Source organism: Podarcis vaucheri (genome assembly GCF_965113315.1).
Source record: "Podarcis vaucheri genome assembly, chromosome: 14".
NCBI lineage: Eukaryota > Metazoa > Chordata > Lepidosauria > Squamata > Lacertidae > Podarcis > Podarcis vaucheri.
This window is the reverse complement of record NC_138752.1, coordinates 32,459,363-32,473,478: the sequence shown is the minus strand read 5'-3', so window position 1 is coordinate 32,473,478 and position 14,116 is coordinate 32,459,363. Positions and strand designations below refer to the sequence as shown.

The 14,116-nt window shown below is 39.1% G+C and overlaps 1 protein-coding gene across 10 annotated transcripts in view; it reads left to right on the top strand.

Annotated features, from left to right (window-relative positions):
- MEIOB (meiosis specific with OB-fold) overlaps nucleotides 1-14,116 on the top strand; it is a 22,051-nt gene extending 7,935 nt beyond the window's left edge. For 9 of the 10 annotated variants that reach the window (XM_082199169.1, XM_082199172.1, XM_082199170.1 and 6 more), the window contains 12 exons: nucleotides 886-943; nucleotides 1,969-2,100; nucleotides 2,580-2,652; nucleotides 3,972-4,167; nucleotides 6,862-6,962; nucleotides 8,874-8,926; nucleotides 9,031-9,126; nucleotides 11,016-11,117; nucleotides 11,993-12,146; nucleotides 12,529-12,718; nucleotides 13,026-13,112; nucleotides 13,637-14,116. In XM_082199169.1, coding sequence (XP_082055295.1) covers nucleotides 886-943; nucleotides 1,969-2,100; nucleotides 2,580-2,652; nucleotides 3,972-4,167; nucleotides 6,862-6,962; nucleotides 8,874-8,926; nucleotides 9,031-9,126; nucleotides 11,016-11,117; nucleotides 11,993-12,146; nucleotides 12,529-12,718; nucleotides 13,026-13,112; nucleotides 13,637-13,777 — 1,383 coding nt within the window. In that variant the 3' untranslated portion in view covers nucleotides 13,778-14,116. The remainder of the gene's footprint in view (nucleotides 1-885; nucleotides 944-1,968; nucleotides 2,101-2,579; nucleotides 2,653-3,971; nucleotides 4,168-6,861; nucleotides 6,963-8,873; nucleotides 8,927-9,030; nucleotides 9,127-11,015; nucleotides 11,118-11,992; nucleotides 12,147-12,528; nucleotides 12,719-13,025; nucleotides 13,113-13,636) is intronic. The other variant, XM_082199171.1, reaches the window with a different exon arrangement.

Here is a 14,116-nt window from a genome sequence, read left to right as displayed (position 1 = left end):
GGTGGTAATTGTTGCCTTTAAGCATAGGTATTTCCTCTAAAAGTCTAAATAAATGCATATTTAAAATGCATATTTTAAGGGATAAATGCACAACATACCCAAATTCGTTTACTGCTTCCCCATGCACCTACGTTTTTAAAAAGCATAGCAGTTTCTGAGAAAGGGAAAATTCATGTGGAGAAGTGGTAGAAAGGGAAAGTTTATGGAACCCCTACCTTTCTTCTGTGTCACTGTTCACAACTGCCATTTTGGGGAGTTCATTTAGCAAAAATGTCTGTTGTTTAGCTTAGCAAAAATGACTGTATGTAACATGCAGCTAGCTACCCTGCTGAGAGTAAAAAAATATGAGTTTTTTTAATAGTGAAGAAAAATAGAAATGCTCCTTTTATGCCACTGTGCAGACATGGGAAATCACATGGCCTCCATCTGTCATGGATACTTTAGTTGAGATTTCTGCATTGCAGGGGGTTGTACTAGATGACCCTTGGGGCCCCTTCCAACTCTATAATTCTATGATTTAAATGACTCAAGAACTTGTACCCTAATTGGTTTGACTTTGACATGCCCTTAGCCTATTCCGCAGTGTGCATAAGCTGCTCACTGCCAGTGCAAGTGACAAAAAAGTGTATGTTTTCAGGTAAACATTTTCCTTACAGAGACAGACAGATGTGGGGTCTTTATATTATTTCCCAGTCTTCATCTTTTATATATTGAGAAAACCACTTAGGTTGTTAATTTATTGATGCTTCTGTAGAATAAGTGCATTAAAATAAAAACAGTTAAATATGCTTTTTATTACTGAAGGACAAGAGAGTCTGTGAAATCAAATACATCCTGTACATCTGTATTTGATGCATATATTCTGTAATCTCTTTTTTTCCCCAGAGTATAATTGGTATGGTGATTGGGAAAACAGATGCCAAAGGCTTTCCAGACAGAAAAAGTAAAGTTCTTTTAAGCCACAAATTCTCTTTTTTTCTGGCTCTATCTTCAATCAATGGGTTTTCTAACCAAAAAGCATGTGCATCAACTGGTGGGGATATTTTATGCAAAAACTATATTGAAATTAAAGTGAAACAAAGCTCTAAGAGAGAGTAACAACATGTTAATTGAAACAAGCATCTCATCAACTTTATCCCTTGCTGAAACCTGGCTTAACATTTTTAAGGGCACCTGCATCTGCTAGGGTTAGTTAACATAGCACTGAATTTCCCACTATTTTGTAAGCATCTGACGATATCTGATGATAGTTGAATATTTCATTCCATGCAAAATTTTTGCCAAAACAATGAGCCACTTGCACTGCTCATCTCTGGCTAAACTGCAATTGAACCAGCCATGCCACCATTTTTCTCCCATTCATGAAAATATAATATTTTAATTAAAAAAGGAGTGACCTCTAGTGGTAGTTAATGAGATTGTTCTCCTTTGCTTGGTACTAGCTGTCGGGAACTTTTGGCCCTACAGATGTTGCTGAACTACAACTCATTCCCAGCCACTGACCATTTGCTGGGGTAGATGAGAGTTGTAGTTCAGCAACAGCTGTATGGCCAAAAGCTCCCCTCACCTGCTTTATACCTGTTTCTCATTAAGTGATCCTTTGTCCAAATCCAGCTTGTCAAGCTTTTACAGCCACTCCTCTTCCTCTCTTATCAACATTACTTTGCTCCTGCTGCTGCTGCTGCTGGCACCCCAGCACTGACCTCCATATTTCTTTATCATATGCCATATGCACATCATAAGGGAAAATGGCGGCTGATACTATGGTGATGACAGCCTCCACAACCAATAGGTGTCTGAGACAGATGATAGTTCTGAAGTCAATTTGATTGAGGTGGGCTGTTTTCTGCCATGACTTAACACTGGGCAGAATGTAACAATAAGTACACATAATATTTTCATGTGTCTTACACGGAATTAAAACTTTTAACTGGATTCTAAAACTGTCTCTGTTTCTTGTCACTGCAGATATTGGATCAGAAAGGTACACTTTTAGCTTCACTGTCCGTGATTCGCCATCTTATTTCATAAATGTACATTCTTGGGGAAGAGAGGACTATATTAAATCACTTTCAGAAAGCTTTAGAGTTGGTGACTGTGGTGAGCTGGAGTTTATTCTGAACATATTTCAATTTCAGTATGTTTCCCTCCTCTTTAAATCAGTATAATGTGTTGTGGTCCTAGTGTGTTATCCTTCAAAGAGTTGTGGACTATTTAATTGGAACCAAATTTTTTAGTTAGATTGAGTGAGAGGGAGGAAAGTAAACTAAAAAGAACCAACAAGATTCAATCTAATAAAGCTGTCATCAAGAGACATGGACTGAAAAAGTAATCTCCCAGATTCCCTCTCAGATGCTAAGTTTTTACTGTTTCAGTCTTCTAAAAATGGTCCATAAATTTAATAATAATAATAATCCAGCCAGATTTAAGCAGTTAAGTCTGAAATTGTATGCAGGTACCCAGGAGTAAATCTGACTGAAAACTATTAGAACTAGATTGCCAGTGTCTTGCTGAATGAACTTGTAAGCAGTCATTTAAATCCATACTTATGTGGCTTTCCACTGTTTTCCCTTTTATAGTCATAATTGAAAATCCTTTAGTTCAGACAAAAGAGGCTGAAAAGGAAGAAAAATTCAACGCAACAACTCCTAGGTAACTGTAAAATCAGAATCTTATACCCTAAATAAGACTAAAACATGTATACATGTGGCATATTCAGATTCTTGATACCAGATAATACAGATGTTACTCTTGAAAAATTTATATAGCTGTCTGGCAAGGGATTAGTTAGTGTCCTCCACTAATGCTACAAAATGACCTGACAGCCAAGCAACACCAAACAGTTATTGATTAGACATTGTGTCCGGATTTTCACTTTTTGAAATATGGCAATTCTAACATCTCTTAACTCTGAAACTATCGTAATACCCTGTACTGCAGCATAGAAATGAATCTTAAACTCAGGGCTCATCCACACTTACCTTTTGCCCTGTGCTTTCTAGGAACAGGTCCACAATTTAAAGTGCTGTATTTGAGCCCCCCCCCCTTTTTTCTTTTTTTTTGCCCTGGCACTTTCCCTGAGAAAACCTGCTCTTTAATGCTTAATCAAAACAGTTTGTGTCTCCATAGATCGCCATTTGCTCTGATTCAGCAGTAAAGAGCAGGGTTTCACAGGGAAAGTGCAGGGCAAAAAAAGCAGGCACAGAGCTTTAAAGCATGGATGCAGCACAAAAGGAAGTCTGGAAGAGCCCTCAGTCGACGTATATTAGGTATTATTTGGCTCCATTCAATGTAAGTATATTGCGTAGAAAACTGCAAAACCCCTTCATTTTGCAGAGCTTCAGAAACTGAGTAACTGATACATAAAACTGTGGTTCATAGTTAATACCCCCAAATCCAAAATTGTCCGAATCACTTCGAACTGGTGCCAAAGTTTTGCAGTGGTTTTGCAGCAGTTGTACTCGCACCAACTCTGTGAGATGGAAAGATAGTGAGTGGCCTAAGATTGGCTGATGGCTATTTGTATGCGGACTCTATCAGTTACATCACACTGGCCCTGTATTTGCTGAATTACAGCTTTTTTCAAGTCTTGTTTTGAGCAACCTTAGGTGTTAACGGCTCTTAAAGTACCTTCAGTTACTCACAACAGATAGCTGTACTGCAATGTCAAAAGTATTTCTTATTGCAACACTAAAACATGCAGAACTATCTGCTTCCAGAGCTTAGAGTAGGTTAATCATCCATTTCTCCCCCCACCCCATGAAGCAGTGTCAGTGTCAACTCTGCCTGCCAATGACTTGACTTCTGTTTGTACAAAGAAGCCACTATTCTCTGGTATCAATTGTAAAGTGCTTTTCACAACATCAGTATAACATCAGTATTACAATAACCCATAACAATTCAGAGTTCATCATATAGAAAAAAGCCTTTAGTAGTGATGAGTAAAGTATTGTTTGTGTTGTGCATGTCAGCTGCTACAAACTGCTCCTCAGTGAAAATCATTCCGTGGTTAAAATCTGTCCCCACTATGAAGTTGACACCAAACTACTGTCCCTGTTGAATCTACCTGTGAAGAACCCTCAAGATTTTTACTCTCTGGCGGACATTGCAGCCAATGGACAGAGCCTGGAAGGAAGAATCATTAATATTCTTGCAGCTGTCAAGTCGGTAAGTCAGAAAAACCTGTAACTTATTGTAGAGCTTCTACTGTAGCCCGGTGGTCAAATTAATTTATGTATAGTTAAGGATTTATTGGACCATCTCTGATTGGAGTTGTCTCCTTTTGTCTTGGTCAGCAGCCAGTTGGCTTGATTTAATGCCAAGGAAGGTTTGCAAGTAATATTAATGAAAAATTTCATAAACAGCACATTTCACAAAGCCTTCATGTACCTAGGCTGGCACCCTGAAACAGCACAATATAAGGAAGTTTATTTAAAGTCTTTTGACATTCACACACAGATTAGTTTTTAACTAACATGAATGCTAAATTGGTTTATTGATTTAGCACATGTCTCACTGACCCTTCATCTTTGTCCTCTTAAGAATGTAGGAAGAGCCCTGCTGAATCAGCGCACAGGCCAGTCTAGCCCAGCATCCTGTGCTCATAGTAACCAACCAAATTCTTAACGCATGGGTAGGCAAACTAAGACTTGGGGGCCTTATCTAGCCCAATTGCCTTCTAAATCCAGCCCACAGACAGTCCTGGAATCAGCATGTTTTTACATGAGTAGAATGTGTCCTTTTATTTAAAATGCATCTCTGTGTTATTTGTAGGCCATAGGAATTTGTTCCTTTTTTTTCTTTCCAAAATATAGTCCGGCACACCACAAGGTCTGAGGGACAATGGACCAGCCCCCTGCTGAAAGAGTTTGCTGACCTCTGACTTAAGGGACGCCCACAAGCATGACATCGGCACAACAGCACTTTTGCCACTGAATAGGAATATGCTGCCTCCAACAGTGGCGGTTAAACATTGCTGTCATATAGCATTAAGAACATGAAACACTTTAAGTTTTCTTTCTTACATACTCCATTCAACGAGGGCACAATCCATTAAGAAGTTCTCTTGCACAGACCCCATTGCAATTAGCAGGACCTATACAATACCATGCTAAATGCCATGGTGATTGCTGTGTGCAAATGCCATCCAAATCTATCAAACTGCGCTACTTACTTGATATCACAAATCACACTTGTCTATACAAGTTTCTGGCATCTTCAATTAAAAAAAAAAGCTGAGTCTACAAGTGATGAGAAATACCTCTCTCTGCCCAAAAACTTGAACAGTAATTGCTACTCAGAGTACACAGTACTGGACTATATGGTCCACAGGTCTCACCTGAGTTAGTATAAGGCAGCTTCATATGTTTACCAGAGTGGGGGGGGGTATCTGCAAGTCTCCAGCCTTACGTTCGCCACCAGTTAGTGATTATCTCCTGCAAATATCATTTTTTTCCAGCTGATTTTCAAGAATTCAGTTGGGCTTACTTTTTATTTTGGAGACCCAGTTGGAAGAGGGCAGGCAATAAGGAATGAATAACATTTATAGGGAAGAATCAGCAAGCAAAGGGAGTACCCACTCTTAAGTACCCACTCTTACCCGCTGTTATCTCCCCTATAAGTGCCTCAGAGGAAAACATGGGGTTTGGTAATCTATATGTCTCCTTACAGTGTGCAGTTCTGCCCTTAGAAAGTTGCTATGGTAAATGCTTTTCTACTCTATTGCAAGAGTACTCATGTAGTCTTTTGAATGTAAAAATGCAATAAACTGGAGCAGAGCTGCTTACTCTCCTTCAGCAATGCCCTACAATTTTGCAATTCCTTCATTGGATTCATTTTTCTGTGAAGAATGAGGTGCACATGCACACTGAGACATTTTAATTGCAGCCAGCCCTGCTGAAGTGTTTGTAGTGCAGACCAGTGGTGGAAGCTACTCATTGTGACTGATGGGGCAGAAACCAGGGAGGCTAAGAGTAGGCAAAACCAGGGCCAGTGGCAGGCAAACCCAACACATTGTAGTTTTGTCCCCACCTTCCTCCCTACAAGAGCAATAATGATACTAAGGGGGAAGAAGCTGGCAGCCAATGTCCCCCCCCCACCCCTGGACCTGTTGTAAGTGCAATTACAAAAGCTGGGCACCACATCTCTGCCGAGCGGTACCATGATTACAGGGGGTTTGAGGCATTCACCCTGGGCACCTTTGGAGAACTGAAGACATGGTGGATACTGTTGTACCTTTAAGAAATATGGTTTATCAACATATTTACACATTCAGTCTGCATGAAGGGAGTCCAGATTTTACAGCAAGGTCATTTCAAGAGGGGGTTGTTCCCCATAGCAGTATAGCACTGGAGGCAAAAGTATTTCTCCTAGCCAACCTGCCCAAAATGCATCTGTCTTTTTTCTCCCTTCCTCTTCCCAACACACCTTGCTAAAACACTATTTTCCTGTCACCCCACACCTAGCTACCCTGCCAATCTGTCTACTCAGGCCAAAGATTCCTCTTAGAATGGACCACCAACATCTTTGTCATGTTATGTCTCTGTCCCAGGTGAGGCACTGGCTTGGAAGAAAGCTTAGCCTGTACTTTTCCACTGGCCTCCAGTTCTTCTCTTCAATACTCCAAAACCCAAAATTCTACTATTTATTAATTTCTAGGGTTTGGGGGGTCCCCCCAATCTATAACACCACAAAGGGAGTCAGGTGGCAGCTGGCTAAGAGCAGAGTAAGGCAGTCTAATAAACCAGACTTCACTGGTGTAGATAGCAGACACATAAAAATGGGGATACACTATTGCTTTTGACAAGGTTGGTGTGTGCACAAGATGAAGATTGCAAATCATTTGTTGTTCACTTTGCAAAGATTGGAGAACCAAAGTATTTCACCACTTCGGACAGACGAAAGGGTCACAGATGTGAAGTAAGGCTGTATGATGAAAGCGAGTCTTCCTTTGCAATGATATGGTAAGGTGTATTCTAAATCACAATCCAACTATACCCATTAATACAAAAATAAGAGGCTACACTGAACGTAAGTACATATTGCTATCATTAATTGAAGCTTCTTATTAATTGTGCGGTGTCTCTAATGATACAGCCGCATTCATTTAATGGCAGCAATATCCATTAACTTCTATAACATACAAGGCTGTCCAATAGAATGGTCTTGAATATATTACCCATTTCTATGAGTTATTGACAATTTCTCCCCTAAGGAGAGGCAGAGTGAAACAAAGCTGCAAATCAATTACAAAAGGTCATGTGGAGATGAGGAAATAAAAGAAGCCATTTAGTCAGTCAGACCATTGATGATCATTCCTGTTCAAAGCAACATATTGTCAAGTAGCAACTATAGATTAACCTTTGCGTAAATGCTTATCATCAAAACTTTTATACATTAAAAATGCTTCAAAAAATTTCTTAGAGAACATGTAGCAAATACTGTATTAAGAATGTAAGAGGAGCCCTGGTTAAGATTTCTCTTTCAAGAGAAAACTAAATAAACACCGCTGCTCTTTTAGAAAAACCAGATTACCTAGACAGAGAGGGAAGAATCTGGATAGAAAAAGAGCTTTTAATTTTTCAGTCCTTCTTGTGTCTGGGCCAAGTGGCATTTCCATGTTCTGAAGCCACAAGGCACAATTTAGTAGTTGTGATGTGCAAGTGCTCCTCCTGTTCCAATATGCGGATAAAGCTCAATGGGCATAGAAGGTGCTCTCATCTTTATCAGCTAGTGAACATTCTGGGAACATACATTTTCACAGACGAGAATGGAAAGCTTCTGCATGTGTGGGGATTTGAATTTGAATTTTGAAACAAGCTTTATTCTGGTTGCACACACTCAACACATAAATATAGGTTAACATTTCAAGAACTGAAATGTAAGTTAAGAATGTAAATTGGTTAGGTGCAGAGCAACTGCTGCTATGCATGAGACATCCTGCTGCGTGCAAGACTGACATCTGAATCCACAAGTATTATAATTTTGCTCACTTTCCCTTAGTCACTCAGGCACTTGGTCACAGCCATGATGCTTTTTGTATAGTTTTGACCTGTGCTCTTATGCTTATACAGTCTGGGTTCAGCATATGCCTCATAAACAAGGGATTCCCTGCTCCAGGTGTCAACCTCTTACAAACAGGACCTCCACACTTGCTCTGCAGTTCTCTTCCTGAGCACTTGTGACTGCTTGTTTTCAGAAGCAGAGTAAGATATATCTGTTTAGCAATTTGCTCAGCACCTATTCTGCCTTAAACCAAAGGAAAAGCAGTGCCCAACCTGGTGATTACAGAATGAACAATGCAAGTAGGGGACTGCAACCTAAGATGGGGAAAAGGTGGTGGTAAGGAAACACTGAGCTACTTTAAATGAATTCATATCTCCAGGGCCTGATGAGCTACTGCAATGTGCTCTACATGGGGCTACCTTTGAAGGTGACTCAGAAACTACAACTAATACAGAATGCAGCTAGGACCTGAACCAATGGTTCCAAGTTACAAGAAAGAAGATCCTGATTAAATTCAGGAAGAACTTTCTGAAAGAGCTGTTTGGCGGTGGAATAAACTTCCACAAGAGGGGGTGGAATCTCTTTCCTAGGAGGGTTTTAAGCAGAGGTTGGATGGTCATCTGCCACGTATGTTTTAGTTGAGATTCCAGCATTGCAGGGCGTTGGACTAGATGATCCTTGGGGTACTTTCCAACTCTACAATTCTATGATTCTTTGACATTTGTTACTTTTTATATTGTTGTATCATTTTAATATTTGGAAGTTGCCCTGATACAAGAGTGTCAATATATTCTATCAACACAAATAGAAAATATTAACATTTTAAACAAATAAACATTTGTATTAATTGAATGCTACTATTTTTCTAGCTGGGACAGTGAATCTATCCAGCTTGCACAGAGCTGGATGCCACGAGAAACAGGTACTTCTCAGTTTTTTATATATAGTATTTTTGCTGAGGTTATCACTAGTGTAAAGCTTTGCCTGTAATAACAAAATAATAATAAATAATATTTTTCTTCCCAGTAATATTTGCATCAGATGTAAGAATAAATTTTGACAAATTTAGAAATTGCATGGTTGCAACTGTACTCTCAAAATCCATCATTACTACTAATCCCGGTAAGACACAATTCTAAAACCTTGTTAAATTGTCATAGAATGCCTTATATTATCCTAATGCTTTTACTGAAAATTTATCTATTTATTTAATATATTTATTCTCTCAAGTTGGTATTCAGGGCAGCTTAGAACATTAAAATATGATCGCTTAGGACTTTAAACGCAGTTCTACTTGTTTAAAACCTACAGAATAATTCCCTGCCCATTTGCAACATTGAGTTTCTTTTTTGGCAATAGTTTAATACTACCTGTTTTACTAAGTGCCCAGCTCTATATCTATTAGTACTTTCTTTTTTCTTTGTACATTTCAAAAGTTCCATCTGTACTTCTATTTCCTCCTAAACCCTCACCTGTGTTCAGTCTATGATCCTTATCTATTGACAATGCTACAATCCATCCTGCTGAACAGACACAAAGCCTTGGCTTTCTTTAATTTTCATTTATTCCCCATATTTAGTCCATTCTATGTCATTATCATCCTCACACTACTCAGCCATCTGGAGATTTGCTCCTTCATTCATTCACTCACTCTTGGAACTACCTCCTAAAAAAATGAGATGCCACTTCCCCCTTTTCCTTCAAAACCCATCTTTTATAAAGCTTTTGGTAGAACTCCTAGTCCCAATGCCGTGCTGTAAACTAAGTACTTAATAGAAACATTTTCTGTTCCTGTTTACCGCTGCCTCCATTTCCTTCTTCTCCTGTTTGTCTCTCCCTGTGATGAATTGTAGATTGCAAGTATTCTGAGCAGTAACCTGTCCTCTTGTCCTCTGTAAGGCACCATACACATTGATGATGCTCTATGTCATGGGTGTCAAACACAAGGCCCGCGGGCCGAATTCGGCCCGCCAGACCTCGTCATGTGGCCCGTGTAGCCACCGCCGGCCGCCAGCCTTCACCTTTTATTCTCACTTTTTTTTTTTTTTTGACACAAGAAAGCTGCCTCTTTGCGCATGCGCAGCAGCCTAATAGCCAGAGAACGTCTGCCCTCTAGCAGCGCCGGCCGTTCTACACAGGAAACCTCCACTTTACATGCATTCATGTAAAGTCCTACAGATACAACTGGCCCTTTGAGGGTGACCAAACTGCTGATGCGGCCCCCGATAAATTTGAGTTTGACACCCCTGCTCTATGTATTTATAAATATTTGTATAGAAAATACGTGCCTTCATTACATATCTTTAGGTCCCAGGCAAAAACATTTTGCTTTTCCCAGGCCTTTGCCTAATTAAACAATCTATGGCCTTTTAAACTAGGACGGGGTATTACTCCTTTGTTATTATGTATATTTGTGTTTTTATACTGTAAACTGCACTGTGATCCTCAAATGAAGGGCAGTATGCTTAACTTGCTTACTAAATAAATAAATAAATAAATAAATTTCAGTCCCACATGTCCTTATTAAAAAGGATATAATATATTATGACTGGGAAAGACCTCTGCCTATAACAATGGAGGGCTACTTCCAGAAAGATTAGACAATTCTGGGATAGATGGTATCTCAATGTATGATCTTAAGGCACATGAGGCCACCACCTTGCTGAAGCTAAGCAGATCTGGGTCTGACCCTGGAGTCCATGACAGAAGAAAGGTGGAATACATGTGTAAGAAAATACATTAATGGATCATCCACCTGCTTTACTATAAGATGGTCTTATAGGTTTCATTTCTATCAACACAATCCTATATGTGTTAAATCAGATGTAAATCCTGTTGACATCAATGGACCGAATGCCTTGTGTGTAAAGAATTACAGCAATGTCTTTTCTGTAGCAGACATCAACCAAATACATGGAGCTAACCATTTAGCTAAAAAATCTCCCACAAACTATTTTGGCATTATGCAACTTTACCTTTATTAATACTGCTTTGAAAAATATTTTTTCAAGATACACCAGAAGCAATCAATCTACACAACTTTATAAGAGAAAGTGCAGAAATGTTAGATTTGGATGATGAAATGGGAGATCATTTCAGAGATTCCATAAATGGTGAGTGTTTACCAAGTTGTCCTTTAATCTGATAGAAATATATTTTTTAAAATTAAAAAATTGTCCAGTAGCACCTTAGAGACCAACTAAGTTTGTTCTTGGTATGAGCTTTTCTGAGGTTGATGGACTTCCATTTCATGCAGCTCAATGTGGTGCCTTCCATGGTTCTAGATTCAGGTATCTGAATCTAGACTGCTATATATTGCTTAGATTTACCCTTCTAAATGCAAACAGTTCTCAGAACACAGGCTAACTTTTTTGCTTACTGTTTTTTTTTTTTAAGGATAGCATGTATTCAAAGTTATTGCCACCAGTGGCGTAGCGTGGGGGGTGCAGGGGGGGCCGGCCGCACCAGGCGCAACATCTGGGGGTTAGGGTTAGGGGGCACAAATCCACGGGTTAGGGGGAGCAAATCCACGGGTTAGGGGGCGCAAATTACTTGCTTTGCCCCGGGTGCTGACAACCCACGCTACGCCACTGATTGCCACATACTTCAGAGGCAAATGTATGTTAAAAGTTCTCATGTACAATCCATTTGATGCTGCGTGCCATTCTGAGAACTATTAACTGGGAAGTATGCTATAAACAGGGAAGTGTTCAGCTATCATGGCTCAGAGAATAAAGAGTGGACTTCAGTCTGGGAAATCATAAAATTTAATTAAAGTTTAACTGTTCTGGTTATAATACAAATGAATAACAGAGTCTTTTCTGTCCAATGGCATATTATGATTTTAAATGTATTTTTCTTATGGTAAACTACGTTTTATTGAAGTCCAAAGTCCACTAGTCAGTGGGAAGTTTTTTTCTGTCTTTAAACTTCAGATCAAGTCCCTTTTTAAAAAGACAATCTTACTTCTTTTTCCTGTTATCTTTAGTACAGGCAATAGTTGATGTTTATACAGTGGAGCAATTAAAGATGAAAGCTTTGCAAAATGAGGGAAAATCAGAACCTTTCTATGGCATTATTTTTGCCTACATTTCTACGCTGAATATTGATAATGAGACAACTAAAATAATACGAAACAGATGGTAAGCACCTTATTAAGTGTCCTGGACATTTATCCTGCTCCTCACTCCCATTCCAAATCAGCTTGAAAAACTTCCATCTCTCTATTCCTCATACCTCTTTTTCCTCCTAACTCAGCATCAAAGCCTTTTCTGAAGTACTGTAACCTTATCTAACTCGCATGTCCAAAGATTATTTGCTCTTCAGCCATCCTTCTTTCTTGCCTTTGAGCCAAGATAGCATGTCTATTCTATATTATACATTCTATTATTGTACACTCATAATTAAACAAGAAGCATATAAAAACAATGTGACAATTTCATCAGATATAATGAATAGGTATGTTAGATGCGTAATAACACACGTTCATTCATTTAAAATCTTGCCCTCTTTTCTTTTCTGCAGTAGCAAGTGCCACTATGTGGTCAATGAAGGAACAAACTCATGCTCCTTCTGTAGCAGCTTTGTCTCCTCCTCAGATGCCTCACTACTCTTTGCCAGCTTTGATGTACTAGTTGATCTGACAGACCACACAGGCACTCTCCATTCTTGCAATCTCTCAGACACAGTGGCTGAAGAAGCTTTAGGCTGCACGGTAAGAATGTATTAGAAATAGATCTCTTCTATTCAGGTTTATGGTTCAGGTTGTGTTTAGCACGTATCAAGAGCCTGAGGTTCAATGCATTGCACCAGTGCTGCATCTGATGAAATATACTCTAGCCCCAAAAAAGTTATGCTGCAATAAATTTACTGATCTTTCAAGGCACTTCAAGGCCTGCTTGGTTTTGCTGTGAACCTACTGTATGTATGCACTTCTGAAAACACTCATCTTCCTTTTGACTCATGCTTCACTTCATGCTTGTGTGCACTGCATACCAATTAAGTTGTGGTCACTCCATTAGGTCCAGGAGTTCCAGACTCTGACAGAGGCTCAAAAAACAGCCCTAAAATGGCACCTTCTTCTAGAACGAAGCAAAATTTATTTTAAAGTAAGTATAGAAATAAGAAAATACAAACTTAAATGAGAACCATTCTCCATGACAACCCTCACCCTATTAACATATTCTGAGGAATCCATTATCAAAGTTTATTTTAGTGAATCAAGAACTGAGATTTGAAAAAGGCGTTTTCTATGATTGCCAATAATATAGATCAGTTTATCCAGCAAGTTCTGCAGGAGGCAACACCAACCAACTTTGGAGGGGCAGGTGGGGGAATTGTCAGCTTGTACATTTTCTGGTAGATAACAGATTTCTGCATGTAACTGTTCATCCAAGCGGATGAAGTTAAAAGTAGCTGGTGTGTGTGTGTGCACGCGCAAAGATTTTCTGTGAGAAAACAAGGTCAGAAGGACTAATAGCCCTCTCCTGCCCACCTTCTCCTTCAAACTGCCACTGGACACCATAATATGTAGTTCTAACTTTATATCAAGTTGCATTATCTTCTTGCAAACTGTATTTTTTGGAGAAGTATTTTTTAAAAAATAAATAAATAATATAATTTACTTCTATAGGTTATTATTTCGCCCAGTTCACGAACCGGACTGAGAGTTAGTTTGCTTTCTTGCAAACTAGCAGATCCTGTAGAGGCCAGTCAAAACCTGCCTGGAAAAGACCTACCTTGCCCAGCTTCAGAACAGCTGGAAGGAGTCTAAGTTGTTGTAATATGATGAATTTACATCTTTTTTTGGGGGGGGGCGTTGCATTCTCATTGCAAAGATGCTAGAAAGTGTGCTTTATCATTCATGTTTTAAAACTGTGTACTATCATTTAAGGAAGTTTATCTTACTCCATCCTTCACCAAATTGGTGTCCAGCTCCTATCAGTTGAAACTGATGAGAGATCTAGTCCAAAACATGGTGGGTTTATAAGGCTGGCAAAGGCAGCCTTAGTCTGACTTAAGAGACCTAGGTATACTTTCTACATTCCCTTTAAAACAAAGTTTTCATTCCATGTATAACATATTTGAGGAAAAATATACTTATGAAATTGAA